At 39.4% G+C, this 20163-nt stretch overlaps 1 protein-coding gene across 1 annotated transcript in view; it reads right to left on the bottom strand.

Annotated features, from left to right (window-relative positions):
• The window catches only part of SLC49A4 (solute carrier family 49 member 4), a 70552-nt gene that overhangs the window by 2269 nt on the left and 48120 nt on the right, over positions 1-20163 (bottom strand). The window contains exons 7-8 of the mRNA XM_075512528.1: positions 13404-13531; positions 2721-2903 (exon numbers count right to left, since the gene is read on the bottom strand). Of these exons, the coding sequence (XP_075368643.1) occupies positions 2721-2903; positions 13404-13531 (311 nt within the window). The remainder of the gene's footprint in view (positions 1-2720; positions 2904-13403; positions 13532-20163) is intronic.

Genomic DNA, 20163 nt, shown 5'->3' with positions numbered 1-20163 from the left:
TTAGCAGTTTTATTCATTTTTTTTTTAAACAAGTGCACCATAATTTCCTTTTTTTTTATATATCTGTCAGTTTACTGAAGAAACATTAATTTTACTGGAGATGGTGTTTTATTTTGGTTTTTTTTTTAAGTTTCCTTTATTGTTATTATTATTGTTTTTATTTATTTATTTATTTTTACAGAATCTAAACTCTCTCTCAAGGTCTGAATTAATTAAAATCAAGACTTCAGCACTGCTACTTTCTTAAACCTGCAATTTATATTGCTAAAAGAAAAAGCACAATTTATATTATACGATGCAAAGGACAAAAGTCAGAAAGCCTAAAAAAATCAACCTTCCAGAACCAGTAACTTTCAACAACACCCTCCCTCATCCACCAAAAACCTTTACAGATTTGTTTAGGCAGTAATCTTATTAAAACCTTAGTAAAATTTTCCTAGGCTTGGAGAAGACCATGTTATGTGATGCCAGAAGTCAACAGGCAAATGCTTTGCTATTATTTTCCTTATAATACTCTTGCTTAACTGGATTAAACAGACTTTAACCCAAATATCCTAAAAGACCAAATTTAACTTGTGAATCCTTCATGTCTTTTGTAATCCAGAGCTTGTGACAGCACTGGCGACGCATGCTAACACATCGATCGCGTGAAGCTAAAGGTCGATTTGCTTCTGTTTTTCCCTTGGAAGTCCCTGCAGAAACGGCGAAGGGAACTGAATCCCGAGGCTGCGGCTCTGGCTCTCGGGGCACAGCACTAGCAGGGAGGCTGAGCTTCAGAAAGGTTCACATCTCCTCCGTGCTAGCTGGACCACAATCTTCAGTGCTCTGGAAAGTTTCCAGGGCTTGGCTCTTTCACAGCCTTTGCAATACCAGAGTATGAGGAGAAAAAGAGGGAAATCCAAATTAAAACTACTGAAGATTATTTGGCCTAAAAAGCAAGACCGAGGGAACAGGATGAATTTGACCGAGTTCTGGTTTATCTGTAGGCTTCGTAAATGCCATTAGAGGATGTACTTGAATCAAATGAAAGACAAATGTTTAAGATCATTATCTACCTTCTCAAGGATTTTTTTATCAAAGGAGCCAACAGCACCACTGGCATTGATCCCCCCCAGTGGCCACACGTGCTCTTGTACTTTCGATCATTTGTGATACTGCATCATGGAAAATGGATCGTCCTAAGCACAAATTACTTTTTAATTTTTTTTTTCCTTTGAAGAAATAGGGAAAATATTCCAAGTGTATGGATATACTAATTTCACCTTTATCCTTACCCGCATTTACCGATACCTGCTAGGGAAAGAAATACTAGAGACAAAAAAGTGCCCCCAAATACCCTATTTATGAGGGAAGGAGTTCACTTCATCATCATTCTTCAGTCAGAAGTGAGACACTGTATTCCCATCCTCAATTAAGTAATTCTGAACACTGGATCGTTACTCTGAAAAATGCTGAAAAAATTCTCAGAATATTCTGTATAATCTTTTCAGCTCAGGTGTAAATGTTGGAAATAATAGTATATGTGAACAGAGTTCACACCAATTAATATTAATCATAAAAGCATTCTTTAAAATGTAAAGACTAAATATCACAACAACCGAGGCTAGCAGGAATGGAATTCAGATTTTACAATGATGCAGTTCAATGTCAGCATAAAAAAAAAAAAAAAAAAAAAAAAAATTCTCTCAGTTTGTGTTCACAGACCACAATTTGGAACGGGGTTGTCAGCCTGCTTGTGATTCCCTGGCAGAAAGACACACAAACCACACTGAAAATTTGCCCCAGGCTGTAATCTTCATAATTTCAAGCACAATTCATTCTGAAATTTGTCAGTCTCCTCCTGGTTATAAAACACACCATCTGAAGAAGTACATGCACTCGTGACAATATATAAAAGCTCACAATTTCTAATGCTTCCAAAGCAAAACATTGCTTTACAAATCTTGCATCATGACGCAAACGTTCACCACAACAACAAAATACAAACCAAAAATCTGCATCTTTCAAAACCATTAATAAAGACCATTTCCCTTTTAAAGCAAGATGGGTTCTTATTTTATGGCTTAGAGTAATAATATATATTATAGTCTACTAAATAGCAAGTTGAAAGTTACGATTATGAATTATGAGGAAGCAAGTAATACTCGAGAGATGAGAAAGTCTGAAGAAGTTGATGGAAGTATCAAGCACAACACTGTTCTGCCTCATTAGGCCACTAGGTTATCTAAAGGAATGAGTACTTCGTCTTTGAGAGTGGTCAAGAGATGCTCTCTCCCCGGCAATGGTATGGCCAGCACACTGAACGGAGCTGACCCTGCATGGGGCGTTTCTGCTCTGCCCCTCCTGGGCAATACATTATACCCTGAAGCACGAGACTGCATTGGCTTTATTGTGGTTTTGAACGCCCATAGATACAAACATTATTAATGGCCACATTACTCGGGCCTTTATAAAAATATGACAACTGTGTGTATCTTGATGGTTTCTGGCTACAGCTAATTCTAAGTAGAATATGACTATATACAACTTGCACTAAAGCATTTCATTTTTATTAGCATGCATACAGAAAAGAACAATTAAAGTTCTTCTCCCTTGCTGCTACATAGGGGGGATTCAAACATTTGATTATTAACAGAAATGGTATGTGCAAATCCTTCCTTTACTGACAAGGGTATGTCTTCATGGAGAATTATATTTTCAAAGTAGCTTATATTTCTTACCTGTATGGTAAAATGTGAGGAAAAACAAAAGCACTCCCATAAAGACATTACTCAAAAAGGTGACAACTCCACAGGTAATTCCTTCTGGAACAGGGTAGACTGTCTCCACAAAGAGCTCAAAGAATATTGGTACGCTGCTGTTGAGGAATATACCCAACAAAATGCAGGATGTGTACAGTGTAGCTATAAAAGAAACAAAAACAGTTATTAATTTCACGCTGGCATTTTTTCCCCCTATTCAGAGCTGCCAAGAATACTAACACTTGAGTAACTGAAAAATGCATAAACTTATTTTTACCCTCTGTATCATAAAGCATATCACATCCCACTAGTTTTATGCAGAATGCATGCATTAATTCGGAAAAGAAAAAATTAGAAATACTGATTTGTTTATTTTTTTAAAAACAGAACCCATGAAGACACATTCAGTGATTTGGAATTCACTTGTAGGTAAAACAAACAGAACAAAATTATGAATGCAAAGCATCACCTACAGTTTGATTTACCTCTGAAATGAATAGAAACTATTGTCCTATACACAATTAGGACAGGGAGCAATTAATGTGCCAAATTGGAAATGGACATGGATTAACCTTTTGACTTAGCTCTAAAGGTCAAAACTAATTTTGCTTCCATTTTACAAATAAATACTAATGATCTACCAGATATCAAGACATTAGTATTCATCACGGCCTGGGCTGCAACATGTTGAATCCCTTCTGGCTTCAAAAGGAAATGAAGGGCACCCAGCGCCTGGCAAGAACGGGACATATTTGATAATGCAAATTATTCACTGCTGTACTACATACTATCTTTCTTGGACGAAACAACAGAAGAATACAGACTTTTCTTCAGTAGCCTCAGATATTTTGTTCTACAATTTCTGACACTGCCAAATACTTTACAGTGCTTAATATCTTGATAGAGATGCTTAGTATGTCTATATTATCTCTTAATAAACCTACTATATCTATTTCTGAAAAAAAGAAAAGTTCAGAAGAATTTAGTACCTATTTATAAATGTAAGTAAGTCTTTGCTAAGCGCTGTCTTGGGAAGTGGAAGATTTCCTGACCTGCAGCCTCAACAACCTGAGGTGACCGATCAAGTAAAAAGTACAAGGAAACAATTAGAAGGCTTGGAAAAACAAGAAAAGTCTGGAATATTTTCTGAAGTTTCCACCAAAATGACAAGAAAACGTAAAGAAAAAATTTTCAGATGCAAAAGTGTTACCAAGTCATAGGGAAATTATTTATAGCCTCTTTTCACTGCAGTATGGTACAAAATCCTTAGGCAATTTTTTTTCATACCGATATATATGTTTACATAAAATAGAAACTGCATTTTCAGTTTAATTTACGTTCTTCTGTCTCGGAAAGGGGAGAACTGAAACAACTCTTTTTCATCTTCTGTTAAGCCTTGCTCAATCTTTCAACTGAGAAACTGTTAGGAAGCAGAAAACTTCCAGCTTCAAAATAATAATAATAAAAAAAAAATCACTGTTTCTTAAAATATGAAGAATCATGGAAAAGAGATAAAGGCATTAAGAAGCAGAAAGGGCTATCTATCAGATCCTCCATTTGATGTGGTTTGCTTCCAAGGCACAAAGACCTATTTCTTTCTCTACAGAGGATTTGCCTGGACAGGAAAAAGAGGACAGAAGAGACAGCCAGAAAGATGATACAGATGGCACGACTTCAGGGGGGACAGCTGGCCCCCGCTTCTTTTTAATATACCGGAATGTTCTGAGTTGTTAAGAAAAAAAGAAAGAAAAAAACCCCAAATAAACCATGATAACTTTTTCAACTCTCAAATTCTCTTCTTATAAACTGCAGAATAAAAGTCAAAAAAATGGATGCCAGGTACGTTCAAGAGTTCTCACAGAGGAAGGAAAAAACCAAACCAGTATGAGGATGCTCTTCCTAACGGGCTGTTCTAGCTAACACTGAACAACTGACTCCGTAGTTACAGGATCCATAGATTTTTGCTGCAAGTCCTCACCAGTATTTAAAATTTCATGAACCTCTCTTTGAATTCCTGTTTACCTCAAACATGACTGCATATTGCTCTAACTGCCTCTTAGCTGCTATCAGGTGTAGCCAGCAAATCTAAACATTGAATTCAGCTATTTGATATTTTTGTGTTGGCTTAAGAAACCAATGCATAAATGAAATAGAAGTGTATCTCAAGACAAATGAACATCTGCCCCTCATTACACTCAGTTAAAGGCATCTATAGATAACTACTCGTAATTTCTTGAGCAAATTTTCAGAACTTTCCCGAAAGAAAAGAAGGTGATAGCCAGCAGTAGCTCTGCGTTAGAAACTCAAACAGTGAATATAGTAATGAAGCTGCCGAAAGCCGTAACGAGCACCATCAAAAGTGGAGCTGCATATAGAGAGCACCAGAAGCAATACCTCTACAGGAAGAATGAAACCTCTTCCACAAACAGCAACAGCCAGGAAAGGGGAATCATGTGCCTCTGAACAGAGACAACTTCTAGACGTATAATTTCCAGAACCTTAGATTCACTTGAGGTGAAGGCAAAAATATGCATCTAAGATTAACAGCCATTTAAAAGATCAAGACTTCAAATTTTAGTCAATACAGTAGATGCAAAAGTTTCCATAAAACAAACAGAAGCCTTCAAAATAAATTTGATAGTTTAAAATATGCTAGTTGAATTACATCATTGCTCATCACCTACTAAAACGCGTTAAGAAGACTAGACCATAAGCAAGCAAGCACAATAACTCTGCACTTTAGAAACTACACCCTTACATTTCCTCGTCACTACAGCTTGCTTTAATCATAATTTAGCAAATGCACCCACTGGCACACAACTCACACTTCCATAGTACCATGAGCAAAGCAGCTTTAGCATTACCTCTTGTTTTCCCCAAAGTATTACCTGCCTCATGCGTGCACGCCGAAAACTGCCAGCTGAATACCAATGACAAAACCTCTGCTGAGATCACAGGTAATACTTATAAAACAAGGTGTATGTATATGTACACGCATATTTGGAAAGTAATAAGAGGAAATGTCAAGGCAAAAGGACAGGCAAAATATAGTGTTCAGTAGATGCCAATTTAAATTCTAAGATCTAATGGAAATGACAGCTTTAACTGGTAAACCTCAAAAAGCAACTCTGAAAGTGAAGGAGATGTACACCTCTGAAAGCCTACAGGGTTCTCCCTTAATGGGTACATACTGTAGTGATGGGAAAAAAATTTTTATTTCATGTTTCTGTAAATCATCCAGGGTCTTCCTGAGTGCTATACAAATAAGCTTATTCCATTAACTTGGCAATTAAGTCACAAATGCAATTGGTCAACTAGACAGAAACTCAAAGATCAGATATGCAGTTTCAGAAAAATAAGTTATATAAGAAGAAGTCTTATAAGGAAGAAGTCAAGTAAGAGTTCAAAAGTGGGTTTTGCCTTTTATTTCATACACTAAACAGCACATCTCATATTCCAGCTCGTGGGCAACAAGATACTGTAGCAGGGAGAATACCACCTATTAACGGAGACCATTTACTTTCCATTACAGAGACCTTGCATTGAATGAACACAATTACCATGATTTTGTAGTGTAGAACAGCTGCTAAAGTTACAGTGAATGTTTTTTCAATTAAGACAATCTTGATGACAGTCGTTGGAAATGAATATAAGGATATGAAAGTGCTGACAAAAAAAAAAAAAAAAAAAAAGAAAAAGAGATGATTTACCAAGAAGCTAACATTATGTCCTAAAGCCTAACAAGGACAAACAACTAGCTTGGATAGGCATATGCTGGGGAAGCGTGTCATGCTATTAGTATAAAAAAGATCACTTTGCCTTAGGAAAAGGAATTAACTGCCTTCGAAGCTATGCACAAAGTTGAGTACGTGAGACAATGGCAGCTGTGGACATCAGTAAATAATGGAACTGGGCTGGGTTTCTTTAAACTACTTTGATTAATGTCATGTTTTAAAGATGTTTGTGTGAATTAAGCAGCTATTTCACAGGTTGGCCACTGCAAAAAGAGCAGGAAAGGCAAAACACCCATCCAAAGCACAGCTGCTTCAGAGAATTGGCCCGGAGCTGCCGCAGCAGGAGGCTCAGGCTAGGCTTCGTCATGTAATGTTCATGCTTGAGGTGTGAGGCAACCCAGGCCATTCCCTCAGCGCTCATTCTCCTCCTGGCCAGGAAGGAAGCAAGGAATGAAACATGCCTCGATAACAGCACTAGGGATGTTACCAGTTAGATGAAGCAAGGCACTGACTGGGGACTGTTGGTGACACAGTGGCTTAGCACAAAAAGGAGAAAAAGCGGTAAGAAGTTAGGTTCATTCCTGGCTTCTTATCCCCTGCAGGTCTTCAGCTACTGGATGGCAAATACACGCCTGTATCCCAGAAACAGACTTTCTTTTCTCCCAGCCAGGAGCTGTGGCAAAAGCTTTATACCAATTAAAGAAAAAAAAAAAAAAAAAAGAGTTAGGAAAAAAAATTAGGAATTCGAACAGGGATGTGATTTAAATGACGGCGTGCACTTGGTGTCCCCAGGTGAGCTTGCAACACAGCAGAAGGAGTCTCAAGTATCTCTGACATCCAAACAAGTTCCCCAAACTTCCCAGGATGTTCTGCAACATGTTTAGCAATTTAGTCTTAAATTATACCATCACTAAATGTATAACTACAGAGCCCGATCCAAACCCAAATGAAATTAATGGAAGGACCTCCACTGATGTAAATAGTTCTCATCAACCCATTGGCATGTACATCTTGGCTGATTTTTAACAAAGAATATGAAATATTACCATTTCTTTAAAAAAAAAAAAGTATTTTGCAGATAAATTTACAAAAGAAATGCAGATACTCTAGAGCAGTATCAAGTGCAAGCAGGTGGTACAGTATCTTCTTCCAAAGTCCTTTGCCAGAAACTCTTGAACTCTGTACATTTTGTAACAGTTCTCTTCTCAGACAAATCGAGCCAAGACTCACACAAATTTCATATGGATAAACAGGAAAGTAAATACAACTGAACGTGTTCTCTTGGGTGCAGCATACAATTTAAAGTGAAACCTACAGGGATCTAGGGAATTTTGTTATTGCCCATTAAAACAGCATCCCAAATGCGAAAATGAAAGGATAATGCCTCATGTGGATGGATGCTTCGTTGACTTTAGTATCCCCGCAAATGATCTGAACAATTCAAAGTTAGTTCCTATCAAACTCTCTAAAGTCTGGTAAAGTGGAATGAAACTTCCATATAATTTCATTCTTGCTACTGGCCATGGTAAGAATAGTCACAGAAGAAGTCCTCCTTAATTTTTCCATGAGAAATGTGACTCCCTCAAGGTAAGACAGTAATTTTTACTGTAATTCACTTACAGGAACAAAAAACACAATAGAAGAAGGATGTCCCTGTAGTGCACGTTTATAACATCAATATGTTTCATTGCCTGTATTTCCATTCCAGCACACACTGATCAAATTCTTATCTCATGATATAGTTATGAAAGTAACCAAAAATCTGATCAAATTGGATTTGTTCTATATACTTCCCAAGAGAAAAGCAAGTGGAACCTGCTTTGAAAGCAGAGCATTCACTTTGAGGAACTAAAAAGTGAAGAAATTACTGAGTGAGCCTCAAAAAAAAAAAAAAAAAGAAAAGAAAAAGGGTGAGGGGGCTGGAAATCATACAATATTTGAGGCTTGCTATCGATGGATATTTAAAGTGGCCAGATTTATAGATATTCATCCCTGAAATGCTCCTCCCAAATTTCAAGCATTGTACACTATTTAACACCGGGGTTTTAAGTGTTTTTAAATAAAACCCTTAAATTAGTTCCTCTTTAAGCACGCTTCTATCTGTGGATTTACAGAAGCCTTCAGGAAGAGAAAGGTCATTATTCCCATGTTATGCGTGGGAAAAGCACAACAGGAGTGGGGGGTAATGATTTGCCCACAGCCATAAGCAGGTCAATGCTGAAGCTAGAAAACTGAAATGTTTTCAGGCCACTGTTTTACCCTCTGGGTCCCCCTGCCTTATACTTACCAAGCACATCTTGTTTATAGTAGAGAAATTAAACTCAAAGAATAAAACAATCAGTATTAAATAATTAACATCTCTCTTTTTCAATACTGTGCTTTGTAGATGAGGATAGGGAGACAGATGTGTTTATAATGTTCAATCTGTTGAACCTGAAAATAAAGTGTAGGCTGCTTAACCTAAATATAGTCATCAATTCATGGAGTTGCCACCGTATTCAGAGTATGTGCCATGCAGCACTAGAAAAGATATTGTAAAGCAAAATTCTACTGAATGTGCTCATAAATATTAGAATATTCTTGATACGCTATGCTGAAAACATTCAATCTGAGCTGCGAGCAACTAGCGTTGCATATCAATTTTTGGAAAATGCTAGTATTTGTATCCAGAGATACTACCAGCAATACAAAGTGGCAAGATACTGAAACTGGCATTACAATGCCTTACACAATTATTTTGGGTCAAAGCATCCCATTGTACATAAATTCACATAATGAAGTTCAGTACAAAGCAAACTAACAATGGACTTGGCACAGAGAAACAGATCAGCAGCTGCATTGGGAATTCAATGGAGAAAACCATTTCAATGTGTACATAAAATCGTCTTTGAAACTTGCTGAAAAATGCAAATAATATACATTAAAATTAAAATTTCTTAAAAGAGAATTCAAGCTCACTTAAAATATAAACTGATTCCAGAATCAAGGGTTTTTAAGAGCTGTGATTAGCTGATGAGAGGTGTTTTAGACAGATGATATAGTAGCTATGATGACACTATATCATTATTGCCTTGCTTTCTTTTTTCCCCACACTGGCAGTTATAGTTCATACACATGACTCCGAATACACTTTTTATAAAATCTTTTGGAGATACATTAAGAAGTCAGCAAATGACAGAAAATTTGTCTTGCTCTGTGGCAGGAGGAAAAATGGAGCATATTATGATAATGCAGAGCAATGCAGGCATTACACAATACAAACAATGCTAAACAGTATCATTTAAAGCAAACACAAAGCAGTCATTGATTTTTAATATCTGCATTAAAGGTCTCCATTCTAAGTAATTACATTTTGTAGGAAATATCTTTAAATAATGTCGTGCCTATTTACAAGGAATTAGGAGAACATTATACAAACAAGTGCAGGAAAAAACCATTTTGCTGTGAGCATTTTTTCAAATACAATTCCTCCCCCAATATTTAAACCAGACATCACTACAACTGCTACAAAGAATACTGATTGAAAGAGGGTGGTTGGTTTGTTTGTATTTTAAAAACAAATCTTTAGAGATTTTCTTCCCTTCAGGGTGAATAATTGGCCAAACTCTCTCATATTTTTAGCATTTCAAAAGCCTGCTTCCATGCAAATGTACCCACATGAGAGCTTACTCTGGAGACCAGGTGAGAGACAGGCAGAGGGTTTTCAGAAGAGGGGAACAAGCATGTATGCCACACAATATCCACATGTGGACCTGGGGAAACCACTGGCAAGGTCTACCTATGGATGTAAACTTTATTCGTGGATCAAGCAGCTGCCAGGTGAGATGAAGCGGATGACGATGTTCTCTAACCAGCCTTCAGCTCTAGGGTGAAGCCTGCCTTAACACCCGGGCCAGTACAAAGACTCATATGAGACATCTTGCTTCCTCATCAAAATAACTGTCCTGTCCCATGGAGGAGCTCTCTTTTAGCTGTACCACCAGTCCATCAGGTCAGGTAGATATTTTAGCAGTTTCCAGGTATTGCTGAAGACGGCAACGCTTGTGGTTTTGTAGGGCAAAGTCTGATTTGCTCAAGAGAACAACATTGGAGGCAGGGCAAGAGAGGAGGGGGAAGCCCCTCACAAAATGGGAGCTACATGGTTGGAAGGGAAAACCTCCTTGCAAGATCAAATGTACACCCCCACAGGTTTCCATAACGGTCAGTTTTGAACCCTGCTTGCGCTGCCTCAGTATTTGAATAAGACTGGAAGTGTGGACCGAGATCCATCACTGGGACTGTAGCACTGCCAAGCCTAACACTTGTGCTCTTTGCCGCAGGACAGGAAGAAGCTGAGGAGCCCGTTAACCTGCTGGCTACATCACACCCTCTTGCCCTCAATAACACAACCACCCTTGCTTTGCAGCAGGGACTGCCTGCAAAGCAGCTCAAATACAAAGCGTTACATGGACCTCTACTACGAAAGAAGAAAAAAAAATGAAAAAAAGAATGGAAAAAAAAAATTAAAAAACCCCCACAATGACAGCTGCTTTTGTTTTGTACATCTTCCAGCTCTACAAAAACACACAGAGGATAACTACCTGGAAGACCACTGTCAACTGGTCCACTGAGTATGCAGAGTGACTTCCACCTTAACCAGCTACCTCAAATCACTTCCCAAAGCTGCCAGCCAATGGCCTGCATTTGACCTCCTACATTTATACTCTGATATACTCTAAATCTCAAACTTTTAATTAAAAGAAGAGAAAAAAAAAAGAAGTTAATCCAAATCAATTCAAATGTACCGTTTCTCCCAATTACTGTGGAATGCAGAGGTCATCATCATATTGCATCATTACATTGAGGAATAATCTAGCATGAAGTCCTATAAATTAGCTTAAATAGCTTGTGTGTTTTCATCCATAACAGCACATTTCATAAAGATATACCACTGCTTTTCTGTGTACAAGGATCTAAGCTGAACAGGCACGTTACATCTATTTTACATGAACTTTAATGAGAAAAGGCTGATATGAACCCCCCTCCGCCTATCTATGAAGTTTAAACATTATGCCACAGAGGAAAAAAGGGATCTTACTTGGTGGCTGCACATTAGGCCCTGATGCTTTAGATTGCCTTTTCTGAGGAACTGCCAGCCACATTGCTGGCATTTCTATTCAGAACAAGCTTGTGTTTTATAGAAAAGGGTTCAACATTTACAGTGACATATATAAGAACAGCACAGACAGAAAACTCTAAAATATAATTTACGACTCAATCTAAGGAATCATCCATTTTAAAAGAAATGATAACTGCATGAAAAGAACAATCCAATCCCTAGATTTTTATCTACGGATGTTAGTTTAGGATACCTTATATCAAACCCCAAATACCTTAGGTACTTTTACGTCCTGACAGCGGATCACCTTTCCAAAAAAAATCACCATAAGGCACCTACATGGTATAAACAAGTAAGAATTCTTCTAGAACCTATGTTCCATGCTGAGTTCTTTACAAAAAATAAAATAAAATCAGACAGAGCTCCATCAGTTTTGTTTCTGATCATTCGTGAGTGCATATGTAATGACTTTCACCTCTTGAAACCTCTCCGCTTCATTCTCATGCATAGACTTGAAGGGACGTTTATGTGTTTGGCTTGTTGCATCAATTCAGAGGATACAGCTACTGTAAAAATCTACATCACTGCCGGCTTGTAGTGATGAAGCAGGCAAGCACAAGAAATAAGCTTTTCTTGCATTTATTTTAGATTTGATGGAAAAGAAAAGTGTAGTCATTTGGTATGACAATAGCCACCATGAAATTTGATTTGTTTATCAATTAAATTATATTTTATTTAAGCAGAATTTTTTTTAAAAAAGTTGACATTTCAAGATAAATCATAAATTTGACCTACCCATCCAGATGGTGTTTCTCCTGAATTGATCATGTATTTCAATTTGCTGTACCCACTTTAGTTTATAGTTGTGACATATGCAACACACCAAGGACACTTACTGAAACTCAAAGTTAATTTGAATAAAACAGTAATTTATATACTACTCTCCACACCAAACTCTTTACTAAAAATGGGAAAAAAACAATTTTCATTTCTCCTATAATGCCTAAACTTGCCTGTAACAAAGATAGCACTTTAAAATGAATTTACAGAATTCTTTAATAAATAAATATTTTTAAAAATCTCAATGGCTTAGTTTTACTGTAACTCATTACTCTGTTGAAGGTCTTGGAATCACAGGTGGATCAATCCTTTGGTGCAGATAGGAAGGCAAGGGACAGATTTTTAAGAACTGAGCAGTGCTAATTTTCAACGAAGGGTACAGCTCGCTGGCAGCTGGAGTAGACCTCTCAGCTTTTCCCCCACTCCTGCCAACAGCTCTTTTTCCCATCTTTTTGAGGTGCAGGCTGAATTAATTTTGGGCTAGAAGAGTTCCCTGAACCTGCATGCAGGTGCAAAAAAGAGGACAGCACAATGCAGGGATAGATTTAGATGGCTGAAAATACTATGGGTCATCTTGGTTTGAACTGCACCACATGTTTCCAATAATTAATGTAAGTTTCAAGACGCTAAATTCCCAGACATGTCACTGTTTCTTATATGCAACGTTACTCCAATTCATCTGATTTTTCTTGGTTTATTTCTCACCTCTGTTGTTCCCAAACACTCAAACCAGAAAAAACCAATTTTTAATGTATATTCTGGGTTCTTATTATTGGGTTTTGTTAGTTTTTAATCTTCTTATGAAGTTATTCAAAGCTGATAAAGAGATTTCAGATTCAAGACGTTTTCTAAATCTTTTTTGTTTGTTTTGGTAAAACTACTGTATTACTAAAGATACCAAACCAGGTTATAATATAGTTGATTTAAGACTGCAAATATTTGCCTGCAATAGCAATTTTAAATAATAGGAATTAAAATCATTGTCAATACCTGTGGTTAAAGGCAGATGAGTGACACTAGTTAGACAGGTGAGAGTGAACCAGGTTGATGCTAACGTTGCTCCAGATAAAAGCAGCAGCAGTATAAACTTCAGCATGCCCCTGATAAAATCTGCAAATCTAAAATAAAAGCACAGATCAGAGCAGTACAAATGCTGATTTTCATATTATTTAAATGTGATGCTTGACAATTATTTCAGTATATTCCCATTAAACATTTTGGAGACTATAAAAACAATTTAAAAATCGTTTCTCATTTTCAGAAATAGAAAAAAGGCATTTTTATAGAATGGTGATATATCTAGCTGTCAAGCTGAAGAGCCATGGATTTTTTAGCTGTCACAAAATAACAACCAAACCAGAACAATCCTCAAGGCATCAGTTGAAAACACTTGGTATACAGGAAGGGGTCTTTTTTTTTTCTTCTGCATTTGTTGGACACAACATCACACCACTGCTTGCATCGCTGTTTTGTCAGCGTTTGCCAGTCTCCCTTGGCAGACACACCGCTCAATTAGCATATGAGGAGGCTGCTGCATTTCATTCAAGACATAGTTAAGTGTCAAGATTCATTCCTGTGGGAAATGACAAAATTCCAAATACCAGAATCCCGAGATCAAAGATGACAAGGAACATCTTCTGAACCCTCAGATGCATTGGCGATGAAGCTCTCGGTGGCTGTGCTGGTTTTGTCTGGGATAGAGTTAATTTTCTTCATAGTAGCTACTATGGGGCTATGTTTTGGATTTGTGCTGAAAACAGCGCTGATAATACAGGGATGCTTTTGTTATTGCTGAGCAGTGCTTACAAAGAGTCAAGGCCTTTTCTGCTTCTTATGGACATTCCACACCATATGGCATCATGCTCAGCATATAAAGCTGGGGAAGAAGAAGGAAGGGGGGGACACTGGGAGTGATGGCGTTTGTCTTCCCAAGTAACCGTTACGCGTGATGGAGCTCTGCTTTCCTGGAGATGGCTGAACACCTGCCTGCCCATGGGAAGTCGCGAATTAATTCCTTGTTTCTCTTTGCTTGTGTGTGCAGCTTTTGCTTTCCCTACTAAACTGTCTTTATCTCAACCCATGAGTTTTCTCACTTTTACTCTTCTGATTCTCTCCCCCATCCCAGCAGGGGGGAGTGAGCGAGCGGCTGTGTGGGGCTTAGTTGCTGGCTGGGGTTAAACCATGACAGTCCTTTTTGGTGCCCAACATGGGGCACGAAGGGTTTGAGATAACGACAGGTTTGATTGGAATGTGCCAGATCGAATTTATAGCTCTTATTGCTGTTTAGCTATTAATTGGCAGGCTTCTGTGCTTGCCATGGGGCTTGCTTGCCCTACTGTGTATTAGAGTCTAGTGCTCGTTAGTGGCTGCTTTTTGCTTTCGGTGCTTGCTGTGCTGCTGCTCATCTGACTCTGCTCTGCCTGGGAACAGTTTGATAACAGCAATGGTGATGCGCCTGGGCTGGCAGATGGCCAGGGCATCGCTGCTGTTTCTGTGCTGCTGTACTGGACAGGCTGGAACTCCAGTGTGAACTCGAGTCAAAGGGACTGTGACCTGTGGATGAGTCCACGCAGGAGCAGGACACCCCAAAGCATCTGTGGCTGTGGATAAGTCCACATCAGAGCAGGTACACCTCGAAGCGCTTGTGGCCGTGGTTATGTTTGTGCTGCAGCAGGTACACCTCGGAAGGGATTGTGGCCCAAGGATAAGTCCATGCTGCAGCAGGTACACCTCGAAGCATCTGTGGCTGTGCATGAGGTCATGCTGGAGCACCTCAAAGGGTGTGGCCATGGATAAGCCCATGACAGAGCAGGTACAACCCTGCAGGGACTGCAGCCATGAGTAAGACCATGTTGGAGCAGGTTTACTCCTGAAGGGACTGTGGCTGTGGGTAAGGCCACGCTGGAGCAGGTACACCCCTAAGGAAGGGACTGCAATCTGTGGATAAGTCCAAGCCGGAGCAGGGGCAAAGGGAGGAGTTCATTGCAATGTTAAACCCTATGGTCTGGTCCAAAGGGACCGGGGTGGAGATTGTAATGGAAATACCTTTAAATTGTTGTAACCCAGGATCTGAGTTGCATGTTATAGGAATTACTACAGCAGCAACCACCTGAACCAATGGAGGACAAGTCTTACAAGAGGCAGTGCAAGTGCAGCAGTGACCCAACCTGAGCTGACTTTGGTGCCCAACAACTCCACGCAACGTGCCACCTCTCCTGTCCTGAGTGACTACCATAACAGATGGAGCCCAAAGTCATGGACTAAATGAATTCAATGGACATTTTATAGACACTTATGGACATTTTAAAGACATTTTATAGGGGTGGTCCATAGACTAAGGGAATGATATCTATGTATTATATCAAAGGATGGAAAGGGGGGTGGTGGTTAATGAGGTTATATTGGAAAGTGTGGGACCTGAGCACGACGTAAATGGTATGGAATAAGGGGTGGAGAATGCACTGATTTTGGCTGGGATAGAGTTGATTTTCTTCACAGTAGCTAGTATGGGGCTATGTTTTGGATTTGTGCTGGAAACAGTGTTGATAATACAGGGATGTTTTTGTTATTGCTGAACAGTGCTTACACAGAGTCAAGGCCTTTTCTGCTCCTCACCCCACCCCACCAGCCAGTAGGCTGGGGGTGCACAAGAAGCTGGGAGGGGACACAGCTGGGGCAGCTGACCCCAACTGACCAAAGGGATATTCCACACCATATGGCATCATGCTCAGCATATAAAGCTGGGGAAGAAGAAGGAAGGGGGGGACGTTCAGAGACATGGTGTTTTGTCTTCCCAAGTAACCATTACGTGTGATGGAGCCCTGCTTTCCTGGAGATGGCTGAACACCTGCCTGCCCATGGGAAGCAGCGAATGGGCAGCTTTTGCTTTACCTATTAAGCTGTCTTTATCTCAACCCACGAGTCTTCTCACTTTTACTCTTCCGATTCTCTCCCCCATCCCACTGGGGTGGAATGAGTGAGCGGCTGGGTGGTGCTTAGTTGCTGGCTGGGGTTAAAGCACGACAGTGGCTTAAGCAAAGGAGGAACTCTTCACACAGGCGGTCACTGCCGGTGGCTGTTTTGAGTTGAAATGTTTCAGAAACCAAGAGCTTGGTGCCACTCCTCTCTTACACATGCCCCACTGACAGTCTGTGGGAAGACAGCCCCACAAGTCCTGGCTGTTATACAGAGGGAAATATGGTCTTTATACCACCTGATGGTACAATTGCTTTTTTAATCTTTTTTTCTTTTTCTTTCAAGGAGACATAATGCATTTGAGCAGTGCTCACATTGCATAATTATCAGCGCAACTGCTCTTTTCAAAAGGGATTTCAACACAGCTACTAAAAAAGATATATTAGAAAAAGGCAATGTCATTTATCCACTAGTAATTTTCTATAATCTCCTGCTTAGGAGATGTGATTTTGAGCCGGATGGGTTAGGTATGTATGTCTAAAGAATGTCTTCTGCCCTCATAGCCTCCTACCTTGATTAGGCTAACGGCAGCACAATCCACCTAGGTTGGTCCATGATGAAATCAGTCCCATCTGTCAGCTAACTGCCTTCTCTCCCCTACCAAAGATCACTTTACAGGCAGATGCCATATAGCTTACTTGATAGAACAGATAATGCTACCAACATTTTGAGAACTAGGAAGCCTAGCTCTACATACACCATAAGAGATGTACAAGTAATGCAATCCAAAAAAAAAAACCCCAAAACCAAAAAACCCAATTCTTTCCTCTTATTTTGATTCTCCCTGTGCTTTAATTCCACATTGAATTTAGCAGTGAGTAATTCAATAAGCAGTAGAGGAAGATCAATGCTGCATATAATCTTAAAAGTTTATGACTGCAGTGTTCAAGTGGCTTATGCATTAATCTCTAATAGTCAGAGGTTAGCTGCTACTGTTGTTTTTTTCTGACAATCCAAATCCAGCAATCAGGATCACCTCTTCTCAGTGGTTTGCCAGTTTCTTTAATTATTCTTTGGGATCACTGGGGTCAAAATCAGCAATTTTAAAAGCTGCTCAGAAGCATCTTGAAGTATAAACTTCAGGCTTCTTCCACAGAGACTCCCCGCTTTGCCTGCCAGCAAGCATCACTATTCCCTCTCCTTACAGGCACGAGCAGTTACGTATATCCTGTCTAATAAACCAGTGTGAGAAATTCAGGGAGGGACATTCACAGACAACAGGTCTGGAAGGGATCTCTAGGGGGTCCTCCATCTCTATCCTACCACCAGGGATATGTGGGGATGGGAGGACAATATACATCTAAACCATTCAAGATAGTTAAGTGGAGCAAATATCTACCTTTACTGAGCACTTGCAACTCCTTTTGACACAAAGATCCTGGTTTGGGTATCAGTGGTAGCAGTGTGTTTCAAGGAGCTCTCACATATCACAGGACTCCAGAAGGGTCAAATACAAACTGAAAAGTTTATGCAGCTACTGAATTCAGCCAGCAACAGAAATAATGGGAAAAAATGACATAGCAAACTAGCCTGAACTTGGCAATTGAGGGACTTCTGCTTCTTGTCTAGTTACAGAAGAATAAAGATGACCATAAATCTAGTCAACTCTTCAGAATACTTGTTTCAGTTAAAAAATGAGAGAAATTATTTTATCCTCTGACCCCAGTATCTACTTTCAAAACCCTCTGTTCTGTTTAAATCCTTCTTCCTCATTTAGCATGTAAGGGGATGTCTGCAGTTGCCTAAAAAAGTAAGCGTGCCAGGAGAGAAGGTGTATACTTACCCAGACACAGACCTCTGAGCCTACTGCTGGTAACAGTCTCCTGCAACTCAGCAAATCCAGCCCTAGACTGGATCCCACAGTTAAAATCACAAACCTGCACTGCTGACAACACTGTCTGTTGCTAAGGAAATTATCACCATGTCATAAAGTTTCAGCATTTTGACTACACTGCAGGTTAAAAGCAGGAGGAAAAACTGAGCTGTGGAGGACAAAACCTCAGAAATATCTATGATCATTAGCAAATGTGGCCAGAAAAAAAAAAAAAAAATCTGAGAAAAGGAAATAGATTTATGTTTCCATGCAACGATATAAATGTCGCTCTTTGACACTGCTTTTCTTCAAACCAGTATCATTTGAAAGCTGCCAGCAAAGGGTACAGCACGTGCCAGGTGCCCAAAATAGCCTAGGCTTTTCAATTATAAAAATGCATCACACAAATTAGCTAAACATATCTAAATTCACGGCTATCGGGACAGCAGTGGGTGGAGAGCGGGAGGATTTATGTATTGTGCTGAGGAAAACTTGCACCATTTTGAAAATGAGATAGATAAACAGATTTCCAAACTGGGCATTACTTTAAATATAGATGATTTAACACCTACTGTGACGTGCAGGACCAAATGCTCCAGGGCAAGGCTCAGGTTGTTACAGTTCTAAACAGTAGAATCTGCACTGACAAAAATGGAAGGAGCAAGTTCCTAAACTGCACCAATTTTGCTTTGATAAATTAGCAGAAAAAAAAAATTAGGAAAAAAACCTCCAAAACCCAACAGCTTCTTGAAAGGTGGTTAAGGGAGAGAGCTGCTTGCTTGGCAAATCACAGTTCTGACACTGAAATACATCAACTTGTCAGCCTTGACAAGAATCATTACTTAATTTTCCTAATTACAACTTTCAGCAGATTACAGTCAGACTCGTCATTGATTCAACCCTACACAGATAAATGCTGAATAGGCCTAGGAGGGAGAGTCATCCATCAGGAGTGACAAATCACCTCCTCCCTCCCTTTCTGTGTGCAAACCCTCCCATTTGAACTGTGTATCACCCAAGTTAGAAAGACATATTTGGAGGCAGACTGTTGGTATTTTTTTAATTTACTCAAAAGCAAAGCTCTGAATGCTACAAAATACTGGTATTCAACAAGGTTTGAAATCAATTTTGAAGCAGTTAAAGAGACTGTCAGCATTTCCTGAAACTTAACCCAGGCAATTTATTAAATAAATTAATCTACCATAAAGATCGAGATTTGCATGTTGGCATTGAGTCAGCAGATTCTCTCCTAACAAAGTTAAGTGAGCTGCTAAGGGTACCCCTCTAGTATTGAAATGTCGCAAATATACGAGAGATTAACCCATGACGGAAAGGACTAAACCGGCACGCTACCTGCGTCAGCACGTAACCTGCTACAGCATCTGTGTCATTTACAGTAGTTGGTTTCAAACATCTACTTCTCTTAGACAGAAAACTTCATATCTGAGGCTAAAAGTAACTCTTTTTAGAGGAAATCAGGGTGTGAACTTTGTTTCAATAGATTAAGTCATTTGGCCTGCATCTGGAGCAGACAGGAGGGAAGCGCTTGTTTCTTTTCCCTAGGTCAGGAGTTTTTTCCTCTCCCTCCGTCACAGTTGCTAGGCAGCCTGCAAAATGTCAGGATGAGAAACCTCACATTTCTTTATGCATTGTGTACTCTGATGATGCACAGCAAGTGAAAAAAAGAGAGCTTCAATCTCTGCCCTAAAAAGATGCCTCTTTGAGTCCACAATCCCAGAATGACTGCAACGATGAGAGACCCCTGCACTTGCGCTAAACTCATTGCAGAACTGGAGTCTGAAGAGTGGACATAAAGAAGCCAGGACAATGCTTTGATATCCACCAGAGGCAAGGGGAACATGTGATTGGTTTTAATCAGTTTTATAAACTCCCTGCTCAAGTACCTCCTGAAAGACTTTTTCTCCCTGCCGTCCCGTCCCCCGCCTCTTTTTTTTGTTTTTA

The sequence above is a fragment of the Mycteria americana genome, chromosome 9 (assembly GCF_035582795.1).
Source record: "Mycteria americana isolate JAX WOST 10 ecotype Jacksonville Zoo and Gardens chromosome 9, USCA_MyAme_1.0, whole genome shotgun sequence".
Lineage (NCBI taxonomy): Eukaryota > Metazoa > Chordata > Aves > Ciconiiformes > Ciconiidae > Mycteria > Mycteria americana.
This window is presented reverse-complemented; position numbering and strand designations above follow the sequence as displayed.